This window comes from Cyprinus carpio, chromosome A10, assembly GCF_018340385.1.
Source record: "Cyprinus carpio isolate SPL01 chromosome A10, ASM1834038v1, whole genome shotgun sequence".
In the NCBI taxonomy this organism is placed as follows: Eukaryota; Metazoa; Chordata; class Actinopteri; order Cypriniformes; family Cyprinidae; genus Cyprinus; species Cyprinus carpio.
This window is the reverse complement of record NC_056581.1, coordinates 19,306,469-19,333,145: the sequence shown is the minus strand read 5'-3', so window position 1 is coordinate 19,333,145 and position 26,677 is coordinate 19,306,469. Positions and strand designations below refer to the sequence as shown.

Genomic DNA, 26,677 nt, shown 5'->3' with positions numbered 1-26,677 from the left:
AATTTAATTCTGTGTTAACTTTTGTCTGTCCAATTATGATCAGTGCAGTGTCATTAATCAGTAGAGATTGTATTCTGGGACTGGGCTGCACGATTAATCCTATCTTTAGTTTTCTGTCAAAATAAATAAGTTTGATGTTTGAAAATTTAAGGAATTTAGTTTAGTATTGTAATATAAAAATAAAATAATTTTATATTATTTAATACTTCATTTTTATTGCACGGTGAAATATTACAATAATAATATTTTTTATATTATAATAAGTATATTTATTTTTATTTTTATATTAATTTTTTTATTTACTACTAATTAATATTACATTTTATTTAGTACTAATAAATACTAACAGTACTATAAATAAATACTCATAATACTAATTTTGTGCTGATAAATTCTAATAAATATTATTGTGCAGTACTACAGTTAAGCACAGCAAATCTGTATTTTAAAATTTTATATCATCATTTTGAAATATAAAAATATTAATATTATAATACTAGACAAAAGAGAACTGGAGCGCTGCTGGAATCCCTTGTATCCTCTGGTGCTCTTGGAAGGGTTAAATGTAGAAAAAGATTTTGGAAAAAAATCCAAGTCCAGGCACTCAATAGGATGCAAAAGTTAAAAAGCCTTTAATAGTTGGCCAAAAATTGTGTTGCAAGTACCAGAGTGGCACACCTGAAACCAATGCAACTATAAGTATTGCGTGATTCTGTCTGTTTGTTACCAACACCCTGATGAAGGCCAATGGGCCGATACGCGTTGGTGTTTTAATGCTTTAGCCCAACTATTAAAGGCTTTTTAACTTTTGCATCCTATTGAGTGCCTGGACTTGGATTTTTTTCCAAAATCTTTTTCTACATTAATATTATAATGTTTGAGATGTAATGTAAAAATAAAATTGTTATATTTTTAAATACTCTATCTTTTTATTTTACAGTGAAATATTGCCATTTTAATATTTATTATTTTTTGTATTATTTTTTATTTTTTGTGCAGCACTACTAATAAACCTGGAAATGTTTTTTAACCAAATTTTAAATTGCATTCACTTTTTTTCATAAAAATCGCAACAGTTTTTCCCCTCTAAATCTTTCATCCCCATTCTTAGATATGGTTTATTTTTTGGCAAGTCTATGTGGTCTAGATATGTGTACAGACAATTCGATGCACTGCAGAAACAGTAAAGGCATTTTTCACATAGGCTACAAAGAAGAGAGAGGATTTATCGCTTGTTTCTTGGTTCTAGTAAAGCCAAGAGTGGGTTGTCATTTCCAATTCGAGCTGATGTTATAGTGCCAGCGGTTCACATGAGTCACAGGAGGTGTGTCATTTCTCTCCAGAATGCTTCTGATTTATGACACAGTTCTTCCTTGATTTGGTCACGTTGATGTTAGAGGTTCCCAAGTTCACTTTCTCGATGGATGAGCTCAGTAACTCTTAATAACGATGCCCACACCATACAAAGCTTCTCAGTCGCTACAGTAATGACTCAGAATGCTGTAATCTTCTTATAAAGCATCTCTGCTGGATTTACTGGACGTAGTTTGCACCTTGCCCAGACAAGTGCAGCGTTGGAGGGGGAAAATCTGTGTCGATGTTTCCTCTTGTGTTCAGATCTTGTTTTCTTCTTCATCTTTAAAGGTCTTTGTAGGTCTAGCTGGTGTGTTTGTGGGTGTATAATGTTCTCCAAACTCAGTTCTTAGTAGTGATGCACCCAAATGTTAGCCAGGGTTATTATAGTTCTCTAAATCTAAAAGCATTAAAAAAAATGTTTGTAACTTAATATAAAATAAATGTTAACTGAAATAAAATGAAATATTAAAACTCTAAGTTTAAGCTAGTTGCCAAAACAACATTTTTCTAACGTGATGAACTAAAATTCCTAAAACTAAAACTAAAATAAAAATTAATAGAAACGATATAGATGAATAAAAAAATTAAATAACTTGAACTAAAATTAAAATAAAAACAGAAAATATAAATATATATCAAATATATAAATATAAAAATATCTAAATTCAAAAAATGTGTAATATTGTTAAAAACACTGATTTTGGCAACCAAAATTTAAAAAAAAAAAAAAAAAAAAAAATTTAAATAATTTTTGTTTTTGGACGAAATGGTTTTTGAGGACCGAAATCATTGACTGATTTTTTTTATTTTATGTATATTTGAATAAATCTGTCGTGCCTATCAACGCCCCTTAGCTGTTATAAATTCACCGTAAACCATGGCTTCACGGGGCTTACTGCTTTTATAAAATGGTTATTCCATAAACGTAGTAAAGTTAGGAGCAAATAAAGTGTAGTGATATTAATAAAAACAGTATTCTTCCACCAAAAAATGTAGTTCCTCAGAAACAGTTGTGGTTCCAACAAAGTGGTTGCCGAGCAACACACAAACGTAAACAAAGGTGCATGTTACTTTGTAGAGTCATTAACAAAAGCTTTGAACGCGGCTCAGCCAATCAGAATCAAGGACCGGAACTATCGCTTTATAAACAAGTTTTAAATACAGCTGCTGTTTAAATATTTCTATTTTAATGCTTGTATTTCAATAAAAACACCCTGTGCAATTTAAATAATACTTTTTTTTTAATATTTTGAGTGTTAATTATTAAACTTTAGTTTCATTTAGTTTTTGACTAAATTAAAACTTTAATTTCAGTTTTGGTGTTATAGTAAAAAAATCATTTCAGTGCATCACTAGTTCTCAGTCTTGTTTGTTTTTTTTTTTTCTCAAACAAACAGGCTAAGTTGATGGGGAATCTCGGATAATTTCATTCATTGACGTCATTTTCTTGATGTCCGCAATCTTTTTTTTTTTTTTTTTTTTTTTTTTTAGAAGCGTGGCCAATTTCATGTTTTAGATCTGGTTTGTCGTCTGTCGCCATGCTTGTTTTTTCCTTAGTGCATACCATGTGTGTCATGTGATGTTTTCTCCAGGTCAGATAAACGCACACTAGATAGGGCTCAGAGATGCGGGTATTTCAGGCTCCCTGCAGATGGATGCCTAGGAGCATTGATTTCCTTTTCTGGGAGGATAGGATGACATTTTTAAAAGCGTTGTGTGCTTGCAGCTCCACACATGAGTGGATGATGACTCTAATATTGTACCAAGGGCATCTGCATCACGGTAACCTGATTCCTTCGGACACTGACTCTGGGAAGAGCAAAACCAGGACTCCATTATAGCCTCAGAGACGCATTAGGATACTGAAGTCCATCCGGATGTGGATTTGGCTGTTGAAAATGTTGTTACAGCTGTAATCTACTCCCATAAAGGTTATATTAGGATGTCAGCAAATCACTTTTTTTTTTTTATATTAGAAGACTAGACCTTTTAAAACATGGATCAGAATTCCCAATGCAATTAACTTACATAATATATTTAATAATATTGATATGTTAATAAGTCAAACATCTAGTACCGTTGCTATTCTTCAGGGTTTTGAACCAATTGATCGTAAATATTACGTTTTATTATCATTTTAATCCAGTTTGTTTTTAAATTCATATAATAATAATATATTTTATTAAAGTAAATTTTTTATTTTTTTTATCATTTTTTTTTACATTATATAATTATTTAATTTTTGGTTTATTTATTTTTTTTATTTTTATTGATTTATTTTTTATTTTTTTTTTTTTTTTTTTTTTTTATGTAAAAATGTATATAATTATATATTGTTTATTTTATTATATATTTATTATTTGTTTTATTTTATATAATTATGTTTAGTATTATGTTTATTTGATTTTTATTTTCAAATGTATATATTATATTGTTTATTTTATTTATATATTTTGATTCATTTTTACTGTTACATTTTTGTATTAATTAGTTTTTTTTACATATTTTTATTTTTAAATTTATTATATTATATATTTATTTTATACATTGATATATTTTTAATTTTGTGATTAAAATTTTTATATTACATATAATGCTTATTTTATTACTTTTTATTAATTTTTAAATTAATATTTTTATATTTATTTTTATTTTATATATGCATTTAAATATTTATTATATTTTATATGCTTAAATTCTTTTAATTTAATTAAGTTTACTTTGTGCATAATAAGACCAGACACATTTCTTAAGAACAAAAATAGAAGCCATTCAATTCCACATTGTCTTGAACAAGCAGACAGAGAATAATAACGTTGTCATGTCATCTCTCTGACTCACAGTGTAGTAAAGGAGTCTGTAATCATGTGATCCCTCCCATATAATGAAGATGTTGTTTCCTGAGACCTATAAGTGTGACGTCACGCTCCCTTGGGAAAAAACACCCGATGGCTCTTCTGAGACACAGAGTAACCCCGTGCTGCTCATTTCTACTGGATAAGGGAAGATAAACGTCGAGCTTCCCGTCTGGACACCTCCAGCCTTCTCTGTGGATGCAGTGACCCCGGGCCGTTTGGGAACGGTGGTGCTTTGAGCCGAATGGGGAAGCATCTGTGTTCTCCGTGAGGCTTTGGGTCTCCGGGATGGGATGAGGTGGGGGGGGGAGGTAGCCACTTCCTGTAAGGCAGTCACATTGTTTGGGCTTTTTCGGCTTCCGAACACGCTGGAGAACTCGCAGAGATGAAATGAGCTCTGCATATGTCTCGTATTTGATATGGTTTTAGGATCTTTATGAAGCCGTAAATGGACATTGAGCAAAATCTCAGCGGTAAGTTCTGGAAATGTGTTTTTCATTGTGCCAAGATGCACATGTTGAACAGTCATTTCTAGTAACTATACGATTTGATCAAACCTCTAACATTAAAGGCATAATTCACCCAAAAATGAACATTTGCTGTTTGTTTACTCATTCAGAGGCCGTGCAAGATGCAGGTGTATGTACCGTTTCCTAATAGAACTGAACACGTTGTAATGGTTTCCAATTGTTTTTGTAAAAAGGTGAGCTGATGGAGACTAGTTTAATCACTTTATATGCTTTACATCCATGTTTCACATCATTGTTGGGTGCTTTAATAATATAATTGTGTATATGTTTCAACATTGCATGATTACTTAAAACAAACTGTGAACCAGTTAATTGAAACACTGAAAATAATCAGATTCCCCCTTTACCTAAGTCTCTGGATTACAGGTAATAATGTTGTAAATAATGTTCAGTTTCTGATCATTTTGCATCACAAGACTTCAATATATCGTCAGGAGCCACGAGTATTAATTTTGTGTTGCCTGTTATGCTCTGTTTTGACTCTCGGTAGCCTTTGACTTGCATTTTATGAATCATCTTCAGCTAAAAACATTATCTTTAGTGTTCTACTGAAGAAAAAAAACCTACATCTCAGATGGATTGAGGATGAGTAAATTTCCAGCAAATGTTCATTTTTGGGTGAATGATTCATTGAAGTGTTTGTCATCGATTCATTAGTTCATGAACACCGTAGCATCTTGTTTTCTTCTTAAAAAGCAAAAATCTAGTCATGTAAGATTCTAGTAATTCAGAGTCATTTAATCTCCAAACTTAGCTGCATTTGTTGTACGGCATAATGCTGTGTTTGCTGATGTGTAAAGCTGGGTAACTTCGAGTGCTAATAAAAAATTCATTTGGATTCAGTGAGAGATAAATGGTTGGTTATGACGGATGGATCACGAACAATGGTGGTAAAGAAGCAGCAGGTGCATCTTTAGAGCTTCAAAGCTGTTTATGTCTCTCTTCAAAGCACTTCGAAGCTCTTTGATGGAAGTTTTCTTCTCTTTATCAGCTCCGCTTTACCCACAGGCTGAAGAAGTCTTCTTACATGTGGTGGGAGATGGAAATCTCTTATGCTTTTTTTCCGGTTCCTTCTGTGCATCATGTTATATTATCTAACGATGGCTTCTAACACCCTGCCCCACATACAGACGGTGTATCTTCAGTGTTGGAATAAGTAAAGAACAAGGTCTGTTTCTCTTTTAGGAGGTTTTGAAGCACCTACAAGGAAGTATTGAAGAGGACTCCAAAGATTCGCAAGGGCAGATTGAATTTTTGGAAAGAATTAAAGGTGAGGATAGTTGACTTATTCAGCGTTCATTTGAGCAATGCATATTTTAGCATCATAATCTTGCTCTGTTACACAAATTAAGTGAGCTGTCCACCTAGATTGCTTTTAAGTAAAGTTCAACTAATAGATATCATGATACTTTCCCCATTTAACTAATAACTACATTGTTATGTTAAGTTATTATAGCTGTAAACTGCTAGTTATTTTAGGATTTAAGGACATCACTTTTGCAATATTAGTAGACTAGACCTTTAATAAAAAAAGAATTTGAAATGCAGTTAATATTTGATTTGTGATGTTTGCGGAGTCAAACATCTAGACACAATTTCTACCAAGTGATCATAAATATTTAGATTTATCTATTTATTTATTTTACGGTATGTATAATAATACATATTTTATATAACATGGTTATTGTATTATATATTTTTTGTTTTTTAATGTTTTTGTATAGTTATGCTATTTTGTGTTATTGTTTTTCTAATTTATATAATTTTTTCGCATTTGTATAAAAAAAAAAAAAAAAATATATGTATATATATATATATATATATATATATATATATAATATATTATATATATATATATATATATATGTATATATATTAGGCATTGTAATATTTTATAATTTTTATTTATTTTTATTGTCAAGGTCAGGTATTACAGGTTTTCTGAAAGTTATAAATATGCAAATTATGTTTTATCTAATTAAATTATGGTGGAAATGTTTTTTTGTGTGTGTGTCTGATAACAGTATTTTCAGATTTATGGAGTGATAAAAATTTAAATCCATAATCCCTTTAACTCTAATATGTAAACAAAATCAAACAATAAAATTTGCATACATTTCCTGAACAGAAATCTGATTTTTTTTTTTTTTTTTGATTTTGTTTACATATTAGAGTTAAAGGGATTTTGGATTTACATTTTTATCACTCCATAAATCAGAAAACACTGTTATCAGGCCAAAAAAAAAAAAAAGAATCCACCATGTTTTATATATAACAATGTTATATAAATGAGGAAAATGATGTAAGAACAAAACTGTTTATATATATATATATATATATATATATATATATATATAGATAGATATATATATATAAACAGAATAAAGATAGGAATGCGGTGCAAATATTGTGTAATAAAACAAACACTTAAATGAATTTTTTTTTCACTGTTCTGGAAGCAAAAGAGCCCAAAATCTCTAGTTTTGCTTCTAGTTTTTTGCAATAAGACAATTACAGGTGTGCTACTAAAAAAAGCAAGCTGTTTAAAAAATAACTTGCTTTGGTCCAGTTTTCACTCAGTATTTGTGTGTGCTGTGTATTGTTATGCATGGCATATGCTGGTCATTAACTTAGCAACAAGGTCATGTCAGACGCTGTCAGAATCAAATGCTATTTGTGGTTACTTACTAAGTAGTGTGCTCTAAATTGCTCACTTGTGTCATTTCATTTCAGTTTAGTGTACTGCATTTTCGAGTATATAAGCCAAGCTTTTTATCAAAATGTGCAGTTAGTGTCAAGCATGCAAAACATGCATCTTTGTGTCAAATGAGAGAGATATGTGTCTTTGTATACTGCATTTCACACATGCCAGTAATTTCTGTTTTGCTTTAAATACATGAATGTATGCTTTGGTGATCGTTATAATCAATGTCACTATAATTTGTTTGTTTTATACTTATTTTTCATTCCTTTACTGAATATCGTTTTTTTTTTATATTTAAATATTTAATTTTTTATTTATTTGTTGTTTATTTTATTATATATATTTTAAAATTTTATATAACATTTTAATATTATATTGTTTTATCATTTTATTTTATATTATGTTGTATTTTTTATTACATTGTATCTCTTGAAATTGTATTAAATTAATCATGATTATTTTCGAAAGGGATTTGTTGTGGAGTGAGAGGAGCTGAAATACATGTTTATAGTGTTTATAATGTTTATAAAGGTTTTATTCTCATGCATTTTACGTTTATTTCGATATATAATATAAAATGTGTCTTATACACCGATGCAACTCAATTTTGCATTGCAGTTTAACTTGTTACGTGTGGCTGTACAATGGCACCCGTCATCATCATCTTCTCTTCTGTCCTGCAGAAATGAGTCATGACCCCAGCAGTTTCTCTGGTGTGAAGATGAGGTCCAAGGCGTCTCTGCAGGGCTCCGGTTCGGCCCACTCGACTGACAGCAGCCCCAGCCCGAGCCCCATGAGCTCCTTCCCCAGGAGAGGGGTGACCGGCGGGGGTCGAGACAGCGCTGGGTACCTGGAGGAGCTGGAGAAGGAACGGTGAGCGAGAAGGGCATCAGATGAAGGTCATATGGTTGATTAGATCTCGTTAAGCAGGTTAATTAAAGATTTCTTCTAAAGCTCACAGAGGGTTTTGCTACTGTATGAGATTTACGTGGTACAATTTGTGACTGATGGTAAGTTCCTTTGATTACAAAAGTGTTTATTTCCAAGTTCATTTCAAAATATTCTGATATATGCACTACTGTTCTACCATTTGGGCTTTTGAAAGAAATTAATACTTTTATTGAGCAAAGACGCATTAAATTGATTAAAAGTCCTAGTAAAGACATTTATAATGTTAACTCTCTATTCATCTGTGAATCCTGAAAAATAAAATCAGGTTTCCTCAAAAATATTGTGCAGCACAACTGTGTTCAACATTGATAATAATCAGAAATGTTTTTATTAAGCAGCAAATCATCATATTAGAATGATTTCTGAAGATCATGTGACACTGAAGACTGGAGTAATGATGCTGAAAATACAGCTGCGCATCACAGAAATAAATTATATTTTAACAGATATTCACATAGAAATCAGTCATTCTAAATTGCAATAATATTTCACAATATTACAGTTTTTATTGTATTTTTAATCAAATATATGCAGATATTTTAATATATATTAGCTAAAAACATATTAAAAAAAAAAAAATTTCGCATGTGTGACCCTGGAGCACAAAAGCAGTCTTAAGTGTCTGGGGTATATTTGTAGCAATAGACAAAAATACATTGTATGGTCAAAATTATAGATTTTTCTTTTATGCCAAAAATCATTAGGATTTTTATGAGGTTAAGGTTTTGATGTTAAGATTTAGAAAATTTCCTACCGTAAATATATCAAAACTTAATTTTTGATTAGTGATATGCATTGCTAAGAATTAATTTGAAACAACTTTAAAGATGATTTTTCTCAATTTTTAGATTTTTTTGCTCCCTCAGATTCCAGTCCTTTTCAAATAGTTGCATCTCAAACAAATATTGTCCTCCTAACAAACCATACATCAATGGAGAGATTATTTATTCAGCTTTCAGATTATGTATACATCACACTTTCAAAAAATTTACCCTTTTTACCTCTGTTTACATTTTGATCTATAACAAATTTAGAGAGTGTAAAATTCAAAGCAAATTGAAATGCTTTTGCTTTTTTTAGGTCTTTGTTGATGGCAGAGCTTGAGAAGGAGGAAAAGGAAAAAGACTGGTATTATGCTCAGTTACAAAACCTCACCAAAAGGATTGACAGTCTGCCGCTGACTGAGAATGTAAGTATGTACAGTGTGCATGCGGCGTTCAGTGCATCAGATTCAGTGCATGATCTCTGTAGCTTCACGCTGCTTCTGCTGCTGTAGTTTTCTCTGCAGACCGATATGACGCGCAGGCAGCTGGAATACGAAGCCCGGCAGATCAGAGCCGCCATGGAGGAGCAGCTGGGCACGTGTCAGGACATGGAGAAACGAGCGCAGGTGGGCTGAGATGCTGAAACTGAGAGACTTATGATTTGAAACTGGAACTTCTAAATTCAGAGTGTGAAACCAAGAGTTTAGTAATGAAGTTTCCATCATCTGTCCTCAGGGCCGTGTGGCTCGGATACAGCAGATAGAAAAAGACATGCTGAGGATTCAGACACGGTTACAGGCCCAGGCAGCCGACGCAGAGGTACTGGATTATTCTGCTGTCTATAATAAGTCATGATCGAACATCAGACTCAAGATTAGTAGTAATTAGTACTTAAAATTATAAATAAATTAAAGGAATAGTTCACCCAAAAATGAATATTTGCGGAACATTCACTCACCCTCAGGTCATCCGAGATCAGGATGAGTTTGTTTCTTCATCAGATTTGGAGAAATGTAGCACTGCATCAGTGTCTCATCAATGGATGCTCTGCAGTGAATGGGTGCCGTCAGAATGAGAGTCCAAACAGCTGATAAAAACATCACAATAATCCACAAGTAATCCACACCACTCCAGTCCATCAGTGAACATCTGGAGAAGACAAAAGATGAAACACATCCAGCATTAAGACGTTTTAACTAAAATATGAGTCTATAATAACGCGTCCTCCAGTGAAAAAGTGCATCACCTGTTGTCTCTCACATCAAAATCCAGCCACGTATTCGTTTAGAGCCGATTTGTCTTGTAAACGGTGCTTGATCTGCGCAGATTTCTCTCCTGATTCAAACCACATGACTTTTTCACTGGAGGAAGCGTTATTATGGATTAAAGTTTGAAGTTAAAAACATCTTAATGCTGGTTTTGTTTCAGCTTTTGTCTTCTCCAGATGTTAACTGATGGACTGGAGTGCTGTGGATTACTTGTGGATTATTGTGATGTTTTTATCAGCTGTTTGGACTCTCATTCTGACGGCACCCATTCACTGCAGAGCATCCATTGCTGAGACACTGATGCAGTGCTACATTTCTCCAAATCTGATGAAGAAACAAACTCATCTACATATTGGATGACCTGAGGGTGAGTGAATTATCAGCAAATATTCATTTTTGGGTGAACTATTCCTTTAAAATTTTGCTTCCCCAAAAGCTCAGTGTTATGACGTCAATTTAGCCGTGTTCAGACTGTCAGTCCGAATCTTATTTTTGTGCATATCCGATTGGAATCTGATCTAAATGATTGACTGTCCACACTGTGTATAACAGCTGTTCAGTTGTGATTTGTGTGTCCCGTAGTCCCGTTTTACGTGGTGTGAGAACGTGAAAAGCTACGTTAAATCCGACCTGAGCGGACTGAAACGGATTGAAACGGATTTCCAGAAATGGCTTTTGTGTCCACATGAACAAGTGAAAGTCATTTTATGCAGTATATGTTGTCATTATGGAAATTTGTGGTCAGATTGTGCAAGTGCTTGTTCCTCTTCGCACATTTAATTCCTTTGCTTTAGAAAGGATGTGATTTCCATCTCTGCATCAGTGTTTGCTGCGCTTCTTCCAGTCTGTAATGTTCCTCTTTTAGAGCTTGTACAGAAATGCATGGAAATGGTGCACAGAAAATGCATCTGTGCATAAAAAGGGAAGCCATAAAAGTTTAATTGAATGAGCAGGCTGCACTAATGGATCGTGTTCTGTTAGGCTGAGCGTAAAAAAACAGTAGCGTGACACAGCTTTAGGATGCATGGAGCTTATTTAGCAATGCTTGCATTTATTACATTTACATGCATGCATTAGTAGATGCTTTTATCCAGAGCATCTCGTAATGCATTCAAGTTACGTTTTATTTGTTAATTTAAAATTGAAGTCATTAATTAATAAAACAAAAAAAATATATAAATAAAGCTATTTAAATAAGTGTATAAAAAATAAATATTATAATATATAAAATGACAAAGGCACATAAAAATTAACAGTGTAACTAAAGTTAAAACAAAATCTGAAAACATGAAAAATCCAAGTTAATTAGATTGCATTGCATTCAAAATATACATTTTATTTTATTAATTTCTTTAAGGTGTAGTCGTGAATTGATAAAACAAATGATTAAAAATTTATATTTTATAAAATCTATTAATTTATATAATATATTATATATAGTATATATCTATATATATATATATATATATAGGTATATATATATATATATAAATCAGGCTCTTACTGATTATATATATAAATACTAAACTATTATTTATATATATATAAATACTAAACTATTAGAATTATAATGTTATAGTTCATTGGTTTTCAACAGAAAAATTGCAATATTGACAGTAAGAAAGCATAGATACACAAATGTACTTAAATACATAAACCAAATAATCAATTATTTTATCCGTATTTATTTATGATTAAACGTTTTACATATCAAGTGATACTGATGAAACAGAGCTTTCCCTTCCTGTAACATAATATTCTGAGCATAAAAAGAAAAAATTATAGACTGTTTATCAGTAAATATTACATTTGCATTTAAATATAAAGTTATAAATTTAATTATACATTCATAACTTAAAATAATAATAAAAATAAAAACATTGCCATTTCTAGTGCACAACTCTTTTATATAGTAAAATAGTATGCATGCTCAGAGTTTGCACATGTGATTTTCCCTTTGAGTCGATAAATCCTATTGGACACTTTTGCCCTTCCTCCCCTGTTACCATAATCCCGCCGGCTGAATGAGAGCCAATGTAGGTCAAGAAGAGCCTGATGCTGTTGCAGCTTCTGTCCTGTAGCTGAAGACTCAGCCTCGCTCTGTATCTCTATGCACTGAATCATCCGCACCTCACAGAGCTGATTACACAGGTTATCCGTCTCCTGTAGCCACCTGCCTTTCACCTCGGTTGCACAGAGTGACTTGCATTGCAGGTGTAATTCATTTTCCTCCTTATTGACTCTTCAGGTCAAGCATGAGCCTGTGACGCAAACCGAAGGAGCTCACGCTGCAGGAGATGCTGGCGCTGGTAATGCGGCCTGCTCACAGGTGAGTACTGTATCTATTTGCAGTAGTCTCCCACTAAATTAGACTCATTTTGTTGATGGTCTCATGAACAGAAGTGTCCACCAGTGGCCCCTTTTTCTGCCAGTGGGTGCCAAGGATTCAGCCCTTTTTTAATAGCTCTTTCAGTCTGTGCCAAAAGCTTCGGTGTGCTTTGAATAATAATGATTTGAATGCAGATGCTAATGGTTTTATTGTTCGTCATAGAGATCTGGTTAGACTTTGAAATTCTAAGCAGAAACAGGAAGGTTTTTTGGACTCCATACTGTTTCACTTGCATTAAGGCCGCATGGTATTTTTCAGACAGATGGTGCGAGCGGTATATCACTGGATTAGGTGCAACTTTATTTAACTTTAAAAGGTGTTTGATAAGGTTTGCTGAAGACGTGCATTTTTTTAATAAATTTAAGTATTTAAATATTAAATGCATTTAAATGAAATGCATACATTTAAAAATAAATAAATTATATTTATATATACATATTTAAGTATTGACCTTTTGTAGGGTGTATAACATACACAATGGACAAATAAGAAGATTTTAGTGTTTAAAACTTTAAAGGTGTTTGATTCTATTTGCTGAAGACATGTGCATTTAACATTTTTTTATTATAAAGAATATTGTTTGAATCTGCTTTGTATGTTTTTGTCTGTCAGGGCTCAATTTCTCGGGCCGATCATGACGCCGCCAGTGAGATAAACAGTGCTGGAAGTTACTCCGTTCCACGCCGACTGACCAGCCATTTGGGCACTAAGGTTAACTAGTGCTAGATTCTCAATGCTGAAATGATTTGCTGTGATGATTGAAAACATAATGACATCATGCATCACTTTAATCAAGTCTGCATATGCTCAGGTGGAAATGGTGTACTCGCTGCTGTCCATGCTGGGCACCCATGATAAAGACGACATGTCTCGCACGCTCCTGGCCATGTCCAGCTCTCAGGACAGCTGCATCGCCATGCGTCAATCCGGCTGCCTGCCGCTGCTCATCCAGCTCCTCCATGGCAACGACAAGGACTCTGTGTTGCTTGGAAATTCTCGCGGCAGCAAAGAGGCCCGAGCGAGGGCCAGTGCCGCCCTGCATAACATTATCCACTCGCAGCCCGATGACAAACGCGGCCGGCAGGAGATCCGGGTGCTCCACCTGCTGGAGCAGATCAGAGCTTACTGCGAGACGTGCTGGGAGTGGCAGGAAAGCCATGAGCGCGGCGTGGACCAGGACAAGAACCCAAGTGAGACCCAATATATCTTGCAATGATATATGCAAGCTGTCAGGAATAGCGCAGAGGGGCGTGACATGGTATCCTTGCGGTACCAGTATTTTTAGTTGTAGTTACTGTGTGTAATAAATAGAAGTGGTTTTGCATCCTTCTGTTGGTTTTTTTTTTTGTATTTACTGTGTTTTAAATAGAGAAGTTTTTTTATCTTTTTATTTTATTTCATTTTTTTTTAGTTAATTTTGAGTGAATACATAGTAAAATGTGTTCTTTTAATTTCAGCAAATTTTGTGCACATTTAGCTGTCATTAAAGAACATATAATATTTATTAATATTTTGAATGATCTTTTTTATATATTTAAAATGTATATATTTTAAATATATTTTATATAGTTTTCATTAAAAATGTTTTTATTAATTTTTATTTGCTTTTTTATTTTAAAATTAGTTTGTTTTATTAATTTTATATGCTTTTTTAATCATTTTTTTTTAGCTTTAATTTATTTTTTATATTTTGAATTAGGTTTTATTTTTATATGTGAAGTTTTTGTTTTATTCATTTTATGTGCTTTTGTCACTTTATTACTGTTAATATTTATTTATTTCATATTTATATTTTATAATAATTTATTTTTATTTTAGTAATTTTAGTACTTATTCAGTTAGTTACATTTTTTTTAAGTTGATTTGTTAAGTTGATGTTTTTCATATAATATTTGTTTTATTTTATTATTTTTTATATAATTTGTTTTTTTTTATATAATTTTTATTTTATTTTATAAAACTTTTATTTTATAGTTTTTTTTATTTTATAAATATTTGTTTTTTTTTAAATGCTCTGATGGGAAGGTGGTTTGTGAATTATTTTAAGCATGTGGAGCTGTACAACCTCATTAACATACTTTTGCTTTCACTGCAGTGCCTTCACCAGTCGAGCATCAGATTTGCCCAGCAGTTTGTGTTCTCATGAAACTTTCCTTTGATGAAGAGCACAGGCATGCGATGAATGAGCTTGGTAGGTTTTCCAAATGAAACTTGTCCTCCTGTTTGTTCTTGTTAGACATTGAAACCCCTAAAATTTAAATCTCATTGGCTGAATATTTCAATGTATTTTTTATGCAGGTGGCCTTCAGGCTATTGGGGAGCTGCTGCAGGTTGACTGTGAGATTTACGGTCTTACCAATGATCACTACAGTGTTACACTAAGACGATATGCTGGAATGGCTCTAACGAATTTAACCTTTGGAGATGTAGCCAACAAGGTGTGTTATTTCTCTCAGCATTATATGGATAGATTTCCATTCATTGTTTATTATTGCATTTAACTGTTACTTTCTTGTTTTGCCCATAGGCTACACTTTGCTCAATGAAAGGTTGCATGAGGGCCATGGTAGCTCAACTGAAGTCAGAGAGTGAGGACCTACAGCAGGTATAACTGCTTGGAAACTCATGTTATAATTAGCTTTTTGTTTTACTATACTTGATTCTTAAAAAAGAAAGGCATTAATCCCAATTTATTGTACTAAGAAATTATATACTGCTTTAGGTAATTGCCAGTGTTTTGAGGAATCTCTCATGGTTTGCTGATGTGAATTGTTTGAGTGTCTTTGTGGATGTTGTCATGGCGGCGGATGTGAACAGTAAGAAGATCTTGCGAGAAGTTGGCAGTGTTAGACATTTCTGTCGTCAGAATGCAAACAAGCTGTTCAGTCATTAAGGAAATAGTCTTACTACTTATCTTACAGGAATCCACATTAAAAAGCGTCTTGAGTGCCCTTTGGAACTTATCAGCACATTGCACTGAAAACAAAGCTGATATATGTGCTGTACCTGGAGCTTTGGCGTTTTTAGTGAGCACTCTAACATACAGAAGCCAAACCAACACCCTTGCCATTATAGAAAGTGGTGGTGGCATCTTGAGAAACGTATCAAGCCTAATTGCCACAAATGAGGAGCACAGGTAGAGTATGCTGTATGAAAGCTGAATACACTCACAGATTTTTATTATGTCCACATGTCAGCAAACCTTTTCCTCTTTTTGTTTATTTCAGGCAAATATTAAGGGAAAACAGCTGCCTTCAGACTCTTCTTCAGCACCTTAAATCACACAGTCTGACGATAGTGAGCAATGCCTGTGGGACGCTGTGGAACCTCTCTGCTCGGAACGCAAAAGATCAAGAGGCATTATGGGATATGGGTGCAGTTAGCATGCTGAAGAATCTTATTCACTCCAAGCACAAGATGATAGCTATGGGAAGTGCCGCTGCTTTGAGAAACCTCATGGCAAATCGGCCCACCAAGTATAAGGATGCCAACATCATGTCTCCTGGATCCAGTCTACCGTCCCTCCATGTAAGAAAACAGAAAGCACTAATTGAAGAGCTAGATGCACAGCACCTCTCTGAAACCTTTGATAACATTGACAACTTAAGCCCGAAAGCCTCCCATAGGGCCAAGCCAAGACATAAGCATAACGTCTACGGCGATTATGATGGTGTCTGTCGATCCGATGGCTATAACCCCAGTGGAGTCGGCGTTCGTTCACCTTATATGAACACCCCAGTGCTCTCAAGCCCATCATCCCGAGACAACAGAGGAAATGGAGAAAGTGTCAGAGCCGAGAGGGACAGAAGTCTAGATCGAGAGCGAAGGGGTTTCCATTCCGATGCTGAGGCTGCCAAGCGAATGGTGCAGATTCCCACGACTGCAGCTCAAATTGCAGTAGTTATGGAGGAAGTGCAGAGCATGCACCTAAGTATGGATGAGAGAACCGCAGGATCCACACCAGACCCTCACGTTGTGCAAGACGACATGATACGGCGCCAAACTGCTGTTCATGGTCACCAAAATATGTACAGCTACAACAAAACTGACCCTTCGGGCAGACCGTGCCCAATGCCCAAAGTGGAGTACAGAGCTTCTAATGACAGTCTGAATAGTGTCAACAGCACTGATGGCTATGGAAAGAGAGGTCAAATGAAGCCCTCAGTGGATTCCTATTCAGAAGATGATGAAGGCAAATGCTGTGTCTACAGAAAATATCCTGCAGACCTTGCCCATAAGATACACAATGCAAATCACATGGAAGATGACAATGGAGATCTGGACACACCTATTAACTACAGTTTGAAGTATTCTGATGAACAGCTCAACTCTGGTCGACAAAGCCCAAGCCAGAATGAAAGGTGGGCAAGGCCTAAGCTCCTTGACGATGAAATGAAGCGACCAGATCAGAAACCACCGAGATCTCAAAGCCCAGGATACCCTATGTACACTGAAGCTGGCAGTGAAGGTGAAGATAAACTAAAAAAGTACCAGCCCAGGTTTGTTCAACAGGACCTGCATGGATTTAAGTCAAGGGGCTCAAATGAACAAACTAACAGTGGGTCAAGTCATGGACTTAACAAAAAGATCTCTCAAACTATCTGCACTGTGGATGACTATGCCGATGACAAACCAACAAACTACAGTGAGCGCTATTCAGAGGAAGAGCAGCTTGATGAGCAAACTCCAAACTACAGCATGAAATACAATGAGGATCATCATGCAGAACAACCTATTGATTACAGTTTGAAGTACTCTGATACTTCCTCCAAGAAGGCCATGTTTAGTCATTCAAAGCCATCCTCTACCCAAGGTTCTGGCAAAGATCATTTGAGCCAAGATACTTCCTCCTCTGTGGCATCTTTAAAGAATCAGGGTAGGCAAAAGCAACTCCACCCTTCGTCTGCTCAAAGCAGAGGAGGACCAACAAGAGCAGTTCAGAAGAACCCAGCATGCAAGGCTCCCACGATAAATCAAGAAACATTACAGACGTATTGTGTGGAGGACACACCCATTTGTTTCTCACGTGGTAGCTCTTTATCATCATTGTCCTCAGAGGAAGATGAAATGGAGAGCTGCAAGCGTAATGTCAACTCAGCCAAAAACTACACAAATCTACCTATGTCAGAAAAAGAATCCACAAGTAACATTGCATCTGACCAACGCACAACTGACAGCCAATCATCAGGCCATTATGTTCGCATCAAGCCTCCGCGACATCACTTGGGACATGGAGATGCTTCCAGGCATCACAAAACAGTGGAATTTTCATCAGGTGCTAAATCACCATCCAAAAGTGGTGCCCAAACACCAAAGAGTCCTCCTGAACATTATGTACAAGAGACTCCGCTCATGTTCAGCAGATGCACATCTGTCAGCTCCCTTGAAAGTTTTGAGAGTCATTCCATTGCAAGTTCTGTGCAGAGTGAGCCATGTAGTGGGATGGTAAGTGGGATTATCAGTCCAAGTGATCTGCCTGATAGCCCTGGACAAACAATGCCACCAAGTCGCAGCAAAACACCACCGCCTCCACCCCCACGATCCACGTCAGTGAAACAAAAAGTTACTGTGCCACCTCATTCTGAAAAACGTGATTTAGCTCCAAGACATGCAGTTGTGAGTGCTGCTGTACAGAAAGTGCAAGTTTTACCAGATAATGATACTCTTTTACATTTTGCCACAGAATGCACTCCAGATGGCTTCTCTTGCGCTTCGAGTCTTAGTGCACTAAGTTTAGATGAACCCTTTATTCAGAAAGATGTTGAGCTAAAGATAATGCCCCCAGTTCATGAGGATGACCATACTAATGAAGCAGAGCTTGAGAAAGAAGACATCCAAGAGCCCAGGGTTCAAGAGAAACCACCATCATCAACTGAACCTGGAAAAGACATCTTGGATGACTCGGATGATGATGATGACATAGAGATTCTAGAGGCCTGTATAAACTCTGCAATGCCAACAAAATCATCAAGAAAAACGAAAAAGCAATCACCCTCAAGCACCTCTAGAATACCCCCATCTGTGGCTCGCAAACCAAGTCAGCTCCCTGTTTATAAATTGTTGCCACCACAAAACAGAGGACAACAGCAGAAACATGTTACCCTAACACACTGTGAAGACATGCCCCGGGTGTACTGTGTGGAGGGAACACCCATTAACTTTTCCACAGCAACATCTCTCAGTGACCTCACGATTGATTCACCCCCAAATGAGATGGCGGGTATTGAAAGTTCAGCTCCCCATGCAGAAGCATCTGGTCAAAGACGAGACACTCTGCCAGAGGGGAAAAGTGCAGAGGCTAAAGATATAAGTTTATCACCCCCCATGCAGTCTCCCTTGGCTGAGAATGAAGGGGACGATATTCTTGCAGAGTGTATCAATTCGGCAATGCCCAAAGGCAAAATTCACAAGCCATTTAGAGTGCAGAAGATGCCTGAACAGGCTCAGCATCCCTCCACTGCCACTGGCAACCTAGTTCAGCAAGACTTAGAAAAGAAAAAGCCAACTTCACCTGTAAAACCTATGCCACAAAGCAGTGAGTACAGAGCAAGGATGCTCAAACGGCCAGAGGCTCCTAATAGCTTGTCAGAAGCAGCATCATATCCAGATAAAAACAAAGAAATGGAAAAGCAAGAGCCCAAAGTAGTCACAAGAGAGTTTGCTGATAAGCCTGCTAATCCTGAGGTGAGGACACGTCCTGGGTTTGCCTTTGATTCTCCGCATCATTACACACCAATTGAGGGCACTCCTTATTGCTTCTCTCGCAATGATTCACTGAGTTCACTTGACTTTGAGGATGATGATCTTGACTTGTCTAAAGAGAAAGCTGAGCTGCGAAAAGATAAAGAGCAAAGAAAAGTTCCCCCTTTGAAGTGCAGTGCAGAACAGCCAGTAAACACCAACAGAGTATCGGCATTTCAGACAGCTCCAACAAAACCCCTTCAAAAACCAAGTTTTCCACAAGCACCCAAAGAAAATACAGTTGCAGTGTGCGATGAAAAGCAAAAGTTTTCCATTGAAGACACACCTGTATGTTTTTCAAGAAACTCATCCCTGAGCTCATTAAGTGACATTGACCAAGAAAACAACAACAAAGATTGCTCACACAAAGATGATGCAACTCAGATGGAAGTGCCCAGGCCACAAGCCTCTGGTTATGCGCCAAAGGCCTTTCATGTTGAGGACACCCCTGTGTGCTTCTCTCGAAATAGTTCCCTTAGCTCTCTCAGTATTGATTCTGAAGATGATCTTCTCCAAGAATGTATCAGCTCTGCAATGCCAAAGAAAAAGAAACAGCCAGCAAGAAATAAGACTGAGGAACCAGGGGTTAAGGAAGAAAAGAGCATGTCGGCTGATGGTATTTTAGCAGAGGAACCAGATCTTATATTAGATCTCACAGACACACATAGCCCTATTTCAGAGCAAGCCTTATCACCAGACTCCGAATCATTTGATTGGAAAGCCATTCAAGAGGGTGCCAATTCTATAGTTAGCAGTCTTCATCAGGCTGCAGCAAGTCTCTCCAGACAGGGTTCCTCTGATTCAGACTCTATTCTGTCTCTCAAATCGGGCATTTCCATTGGATCACCTTTCCACCTCCCTTTAAATCAGGAGGACAATAAGCCTGCTACAAATAAAGGGCCAAGGATAGTAAAACCTGGTGAGAAAGGCACTTTAGAGTCCAAAAAGAAAGAGGAAGAATCTAAGAGCCTGAAAGGAGGAAAGAAAGTGTATAAAAGTCTAATCACAGGAAAGCCCAGACCCAGTCTTGAAAGCATGCCCTCTCAGCACAGACAAGCTCCTGTGATCTCCAGAGGGAGGACAATGATTCATGTTCCTGGTGTGAGGAGTAGCTCTCCTAGCACCAGTCCGGTACCCAAACAAACCCCTCCACGTGGCCAAATGTCAAAACCACCATCCCAAGCACCTGGTCCTGGAAACTCTCCAAGAACTATGAAAATCCCAGCAAGTTCTGAACCTAATCCTGCCAGGGATGCAGCATCATCTCAAGGAGGGTCAAGTAAAGCTTCCTCTCGATCTGGGTCTAGAGACTCCACACCTTCTAGACCAGTTCAGCAATCTCTAACAAGGCCCATGCAGTCCCCTGGCCGTGCCTCAGTTTCACCTGGTAGGAGTAGTTTGAACCAATCTAGCAAATTAACCCAGCTGCCTCGTACTGCATCCCCCAGTGCTGCTTCAGCAAAATCTTTTGGATCTGGACGCATGGCTTACACTTCTCCAGGGAGGCAACTGGGCCAGCAGACACCAACAAAGCAGAGTGGTTTGCCAAGAAGTACCAGTGGAATTCCTAGAAGTGAATCTGCCTCAAAAAGTCTAAATCAGTGTGGAGCCTCTGGCCCTTCAAAGAAGGCAGAGTTGTCCAGAATGTCATCTACCAAATCCAGTGGGAGTGAGTCTGACCGGTCCGAGAAGCCTGGACTTGTTCGTCAGTCAACATTTATCAAAGAAGCCCCTAGTCCAACACTAAAAAGGAAATTAGAGGAGTCTGCATCTTTCGAGTCCTTGTCTCCTTCATCTCCAAGCCAGTCACAGACTCCAGTATCTAGTCCATCCTTACCGGATATGTCACTTAGTCTACCCTACCAGGGAAGTGGTTGGAGAAAGTCCCCTCAAAGTCAGAACTCTGCAGAGAATGGTGATGGAAAGTCACTCCGAAGGCATGACATCTCCCGATCCCATTCAGAAAGCCCTTCCAGGCTCCCAATCAACAGGACGGGGACATGGAAAAGGGAGCAAAGCAAACATTCATCATCTCTCCCAAGAGTAGGCACTTGGAAAAGAACCGGCAGCAGCTCTTCCATTCTCTCTGCTTCGTCTGAGTCCAGTGAGAAAGGAAGAAGCGAGGATGAACGGCAACCCGCTAATCCTCCTCAGAAATCAAGTAAAGAGGGGGGCCTGGAACGCAAAGGAACATGGAGGAAAATGAAAGAGAGTGAAAACTCATATGCACCTTCTATGACCTTAGACTTACCAGATCCAACTGGTGATGCTGCTCATTCAATGGGTGCTGCTATGTCCAAGACAGAAGATGTCTGGGTGAGAATTGAAGACTGTCCCATAAACAATCCAAGGTCTAGTAAATCACCTACAGCAAACACACCTCCCGTTATTGACAGTCAATCAAACAAAGGGCTACCTTGTGACAGGGACTCAAACGAATCACACTCAAAACAGCCACTAGCAAGTGAGAATGGAGCTATGGGCCACCTGGGTTCAGAAACAAATCTGAATTTACTCAGGAGTAGCGAGTCTCTTGATAAAAAAGTCACCGATATCAAGCCTGCACCAAGTAACCCAAACATTGGCACAGAGGTCCATGAATTCCCAGTTGCTGAACGCACGCCGTTTAGCTCAACTAACTCTAGCAAACACAGCTCCCCTAGTGGTGCTGTGGCTGCTAGGGTAAGTCCTTTTAATTACACACCAAGCCCCAGAAAGAGTAGTGCCGACAGCACAACTCCAAGACCATCCCAGATCCCAACACCTATTACAAGCAATGCAAAAAAGAGAGACACTAAAGGAGACACGACTGAAAGTGGGTCTTACATTGTCACTTCCGTCTAAGTTTGGGCTTACTCATAAACCTTTATAGCGACAACCAGAAAACACTTATTACAGACTCTGGCCTTTTGTGGAAAATCCTCTGTGGAGGCCACTTTCTTAGAACTTCTTGTTGTTGCAGCCTGTACTCAGAAACTTATTCTTGCTGGTTGATTGATGTTTAAGCTAATGTTGGTTTCGAATTCAGAGAAGCAGCAGTAGGGAGGGCAAAAATATTTGACAATTTGTACTGTACAGATTTGATTATGTATATATTTAATTTAACCACACATCAGTGTCCTGTATTTACCTTGACTTGACAAGAATATTGACTAGTGATGGACTATTTGGGATGCTGTTAAACTTCTGATGGAATTCAATACTAATGCATTTAATTTAATTTTTTATTTTTTTAGAACAAACAATAAACCTGTATTAATTCAAATGTTAAACACATTCTTACTGTTGCATATTGTATGTTACATAATGGATTTTCTCCTTGCATGAACCGATTCAGTGGTATAGTATTTCCTATAAAGATAACATTTCTGTGGACATAAGACCTGTACTGATATCCGTAGTGTAACACTTTACACTTTTGTGTGTGCATTTTTGAAAGCAAGAAATAACCCTTGGAACTGTTGAATGATGTTGACGGTTGACATAGATTATATAAAAAAACATAGTTCCATTGCTCTGCTATTTGTGTATAGTTGTTTCCAGATGAGCCGGGTGTCTTTTCGATGAAACAATGGTCTTGGAAGGTCTGAAGTAATGTTTGCAAATTAAATTATTTCTATAGGTTTTGGTGTTGGTATCTTTTTAAAAGCTCATTTGCTTCCCCTTTTATTTAGTACTTAAGCACATAATTAGATTCAACTGTTTTGCCAAAACCATGGTGTAAATAATCACATTTTATTTGAGTTTATTTTTATCATGGAATAAAGTGGGCAAATCAATGTTTGCAAAATATTTCCAATAAAATATATTAAATTACACAAATGGTATCATTTCTGTGACTATGACCTGATTGTTTATTCTAGACTTTTTTTTTTTTTTAATTTTACACATCTTGAATTTTTTTTTTTTGTATCCAGTTTTTTTTTTTTTTTTTTTTTTTTTTTTTACGCAAAAGAAAAAATAAGTAAACCCAATAAATGATGTGATCTCATATTTTTGGGGCTTTCTTCTTTTCCCAGAAATAAAGAGAAAAAAAGTCTTATCTAAATTGAGTTAAATAATTTTAAACTCTTGGGTCGCTTACTGTAAACCAGTTACTCATCCAGTTTGGTAAGGCAGATAAATATCTAAATTCCTTCATGATTCTCTTTTAGTCAGCTTTCAAGAATGCCGTACTTTCCAACAATCATGACTATAATGAACCAACATTTTGTAAATGCACATAGTTATGTTTCTGCCATACATAGTTCATTTAGTACACATAGGACACATTTCATTTTTTGGGTTGTCTGGTGGTGGCAGCCATTTTTTTTTAGCAATTATAATCATGTTACTTTGGCAGTTTACAAAGCTGTGGATATTCACAGCTTCTTTATGCTTCTCCAGTTGTGGTTTTGTTTTACCACAATAGCAAACAGAATGTGAGAGACCGCATCAGAAGATCAGAACTCTTTCAGTTTGTGCTACAAGAACAGCATTCTTGACGGAATACTGAAAATTATATTTTGGTAAAAAGGAAATGAGTTGTTTGAAGTTGTTTAATCTAAACAGTAAGACTTCCTTCCATTTCCTGTGGTTCCGCCTTAAAGGGGTAAGCGGGGCAAAGATCGCTAGTGAGTACAGAGCAGCTGGTGAGGTGAGTACAAGTTTTGTAAGACATTTATATTGGATCTGTAAAACTTGAGTGTGATTCAAACCATATCAACATATAAGTGACTATTTAGGAAAAAATTGAAAATAATGTTTAATAATATTGAATGTTGCTTGTTAATTTCCTCATTTGGATAAAAGCATCTGCTAAATGAATTAATTGAAATGTTTGACACTGATAATATGTGATATTTATAGGATAAACAGAGAACTTTGGACAGCAGCAACTCGAGCAAAATGAACCAGGCATTTACAGACGATTACTCCAGTGAATACTCTGATTGTCTGTGGTGTTTTAATGAAAGTAAGACAGACCCTGTGTCTTCAGAGGTGAACAATTCCATGAGGAGACTTTCTCTGGTCATCTACTTCCTGACGTTTCTCCTCGGAGTTCCCGGAAACATGTTTGTTGTGTACATCGCTGGAATGAAGATGAAGAGGACGGTTAATACAATATGGTTTCTCAATCTAGCGACTGCAGACCTCCTGTGCTGCCTTTCCATACCCTTCAGTGTTGCGGAGATCCTCCTTAAGCAACACTGGCCGTATGGATCCATCATGTGCAAAATTCTCCCCTTCGTTATGCTCATCACCATGTTTGCCAGCGTTTTCACCTTGAACTTGATTAGTCTGGATCGGTTTGCTCAGGTGATCACACCGGTTTGGGCTCAGAATCATCGTAATTTGTTGCTTGCGCGGCTGTCCTGTGCAGCGGCTTGGGTCTTGGCTTTGTCGCTCAGCTTGCCCTTTATGTTATTAAGGCAAATTTTTACTAATGTTTGCTCAGGCACGCTTTGCACTTTTCATGCTGATGAAGAAGGTGATTCCAACCTTCCGACATTGGAGTTAAGTGTTATCAGATTTGTGTTTGGCTTTTTGATTCCTCTCATATGCATCACAACATGCTACGGATTCATCGCACGCAAGTTAGGCAGGAGTCATTTTCACTCTGGACGAGCGTTTCGCATCATGCTGGCTGTAATTGTGGCCTTTTTTCTGTGCTGGCTGCCGTATCACATAGTGGATTTGATAGTAAGGTACGGAGAGGACTCGAGTTCCAATGTGGCTTCGGCACTGGATCCACTGGCCATCTCTTTGGCGTATGTCAACAGCTGCCTGAACCCCATTCTGTATGTTTTCATGGGGCAGGATTTTAAAAGTAAGATTAAACTTTCCCTAAGACGTGTTTTTGAAAGAGCTTTCTCTGAGGAAGGAACTCAAGCATCACGATCCACACAGTCACAACAAATGCACTCAGTGTAGTGAAGATATGAGCTCTTTTATTCAGTCATTTTTCTTTACTGAACCTATGCACTTTTAAACAAAACTCATTACTCTTGCTTTAATATTTTATCGAATGCAGTGACATGTAGACATTTTTTAGTTTGACCAAATTACATTAGGTGTTTTCTGATTAGACATCATATGAATTTTTCTCAGAATAGTTTTCTAGACCAAATACTCCTGTGAAATATCTTGAAAAAATGTTGTTCCTGTCTTCTTTTAAAAACTGAAACTTAAGATATGCATTAGGGCTTACTTTAGCACTTTTTTTTAAATAGGAAGTGTCCACTCTGCTTTCCGTCTTTGTCAGGAAATTATGAAATTCATTAAGTGCATCTAAAATCATGAAAAATCATCTGTTTTAAGAGTGTTTTTTCTTTCTGATTAACAATGCTCAATTTTTGGTGCATTGTTTTTATTCACTTTTACTTGAATTAATCATGACGATGAGATTTCTTGTGTACAGCTTGCAGTCTGTAATACTGATGCTATTTTTAGGCAGGTGCAGTATTTTGAGGAAGTTAATGCTGTGCTTACTGATCGTGTGTGCTCTACAGGCTGAACACTCATCGTCAATAAAACAGGCTACATATACATCAATATTCTGTCTTAAATGCAAAGTTCCAGTGTCTGTATATACAATAGGCTACATAAACTACTAAGAATAGCTACTAATACTTTACTATTACTTTGTGTGTGTAACATCAATCCAGATTTGAATATTTTACTGTTTACTGCATTGTATTTGATCAAGATTGTCTTTTCAATTTAAGAAGTGTATGTTTAAAGTTAGAATTACTGTAATGATCATTAAATATTCAGATTGACATTTAATTTGGACAAAAGATTATTCAGTACTACATCCTCCTGGGACCCAGGCATAGACTTCTGTCCTGTGTAGAGGATATTTATATTTTAGACCATACATGCCACAGTTTGATCTGGGTGTCCTGTACAGAGCACATTCAGGGCTTTTCAGAGATATCACGTTTGGAGCTTTGACCATAAACACTTCCTCTTCTTGGTCTTTAAATAAGACTGATATTGACAGAATGATCAAATGTATCACTCTTAGGGAAGTATAATGTTTTGTAATTATCATTTAAATCAGACTAATTTTCAAAATGATTGTCGTAAATAAACATCTCAGAAAAATGTCAAGAGGTTTCAAATCGGAATATGACG

General features: G+C 36.4%; 2 protein-coding genes across 2 annotated transcripts in view; both read left to right on the top strand.

Annotated features, from left to right (window-relative positions):
* Window positions 1–23,372, top strand: part of LOC109091532 (adenomatous polyposis coli protein-like) — a 32,835-nt gene extending 9,463 nt beyond the window's left edge. Inside the window, exons 3-16 of the mRNA XM_042765651.1 lie at window positions 5,927–6,011; window positions 8,129–8,318; window positions 9,477–9,585; window positions 9,673–9,786; window positions 9,896–9,979; window positions 12,677–12,757; window positions 13,430–13,528; window positions 13,629–14,007; window positions 14,913–15,008; window positions 15,116–15,255; window positions 15,345–15,422; window positions 15,540–15,678; window positions 15,719–15,953; window positions 16,045–23,372. Coding sequence (XP_042621585.1) covers window positions 5,927–6,011; window positions 8,129–8,318; window positions 9,477–9,585; window positions 9,673–9,786; window positions 9,896–9,979; window positions 12,677–12,757; window positions 13,430–13,528; window positions 13,629–14,007; window positions 14,913–15,008; window positions 15,116–15,255; window positions 15,345–15,422; window positions 15,540–15,678; window positions 15,719–15,953; window positions 16,045–22,402 — 8,187 coding nt within the window. The 3' untranslated portion in view covers window positions 22,403–23,372. The remainder of the gene's footprint in view (window positions 1–5,926; window positions 6,012–8,128; window positions 8,319–9,476; window positions 9,586–9,672; window positions 9,787–9,895; window positions 9,980–12,676; window positions 12,758–13,429; window positions 13,529–13,628; window positions 14,008–14,912; window positions 15,009–15,115; window positions 15,256–15,344; window positions 15,423–15,539; window positions 15,679–15,718; window positions 15,954–16,044) is intronic.
* A 181-nt stretch (window positions 23,373–23,553) lies between these two features.
* Window positions 23,554–26,326, top strand: LOC109091542 (C3a anaphylatoxin chemotactic receptor-like). The gene is made up of 2 exons (XM_019105317.2): window positions 23,554–24,194; window positions 24,407–26,326. The coding sequence occupies exons 1-2, from the start codon at window positions 24,078–24,080 to the stop codon at window positions 25,469–25,471; spliced, it is 1,182 nt and encodes a 393-aa protein (XP_018960862.2). The 5' UTR covers window positions 23,554–24,077; the 3' UTR covers window positions 25,472–26,326.
* The last annotated feature ends 351 nt before the right edge of the window (window positions 26,327–26,677 follow it).

Excerpts from the sequence above, each read along its gene's own strand:
- LOC109091542 (XM_019105317.2), top strand. The coding sequence starts at position 24,078 with ATGAGTTGTTTGAAGTTGTTTAATCTAAACAGTAAGACTTCCTTCCAT. Across the intron at positions 24,195-24,406 it reads AGTACAGAGCAGCTGGTGAG|GATAAACAGAGAACTTTGGA; the intron begins GTGAGTACAAGT and ends TGATATTTATAG.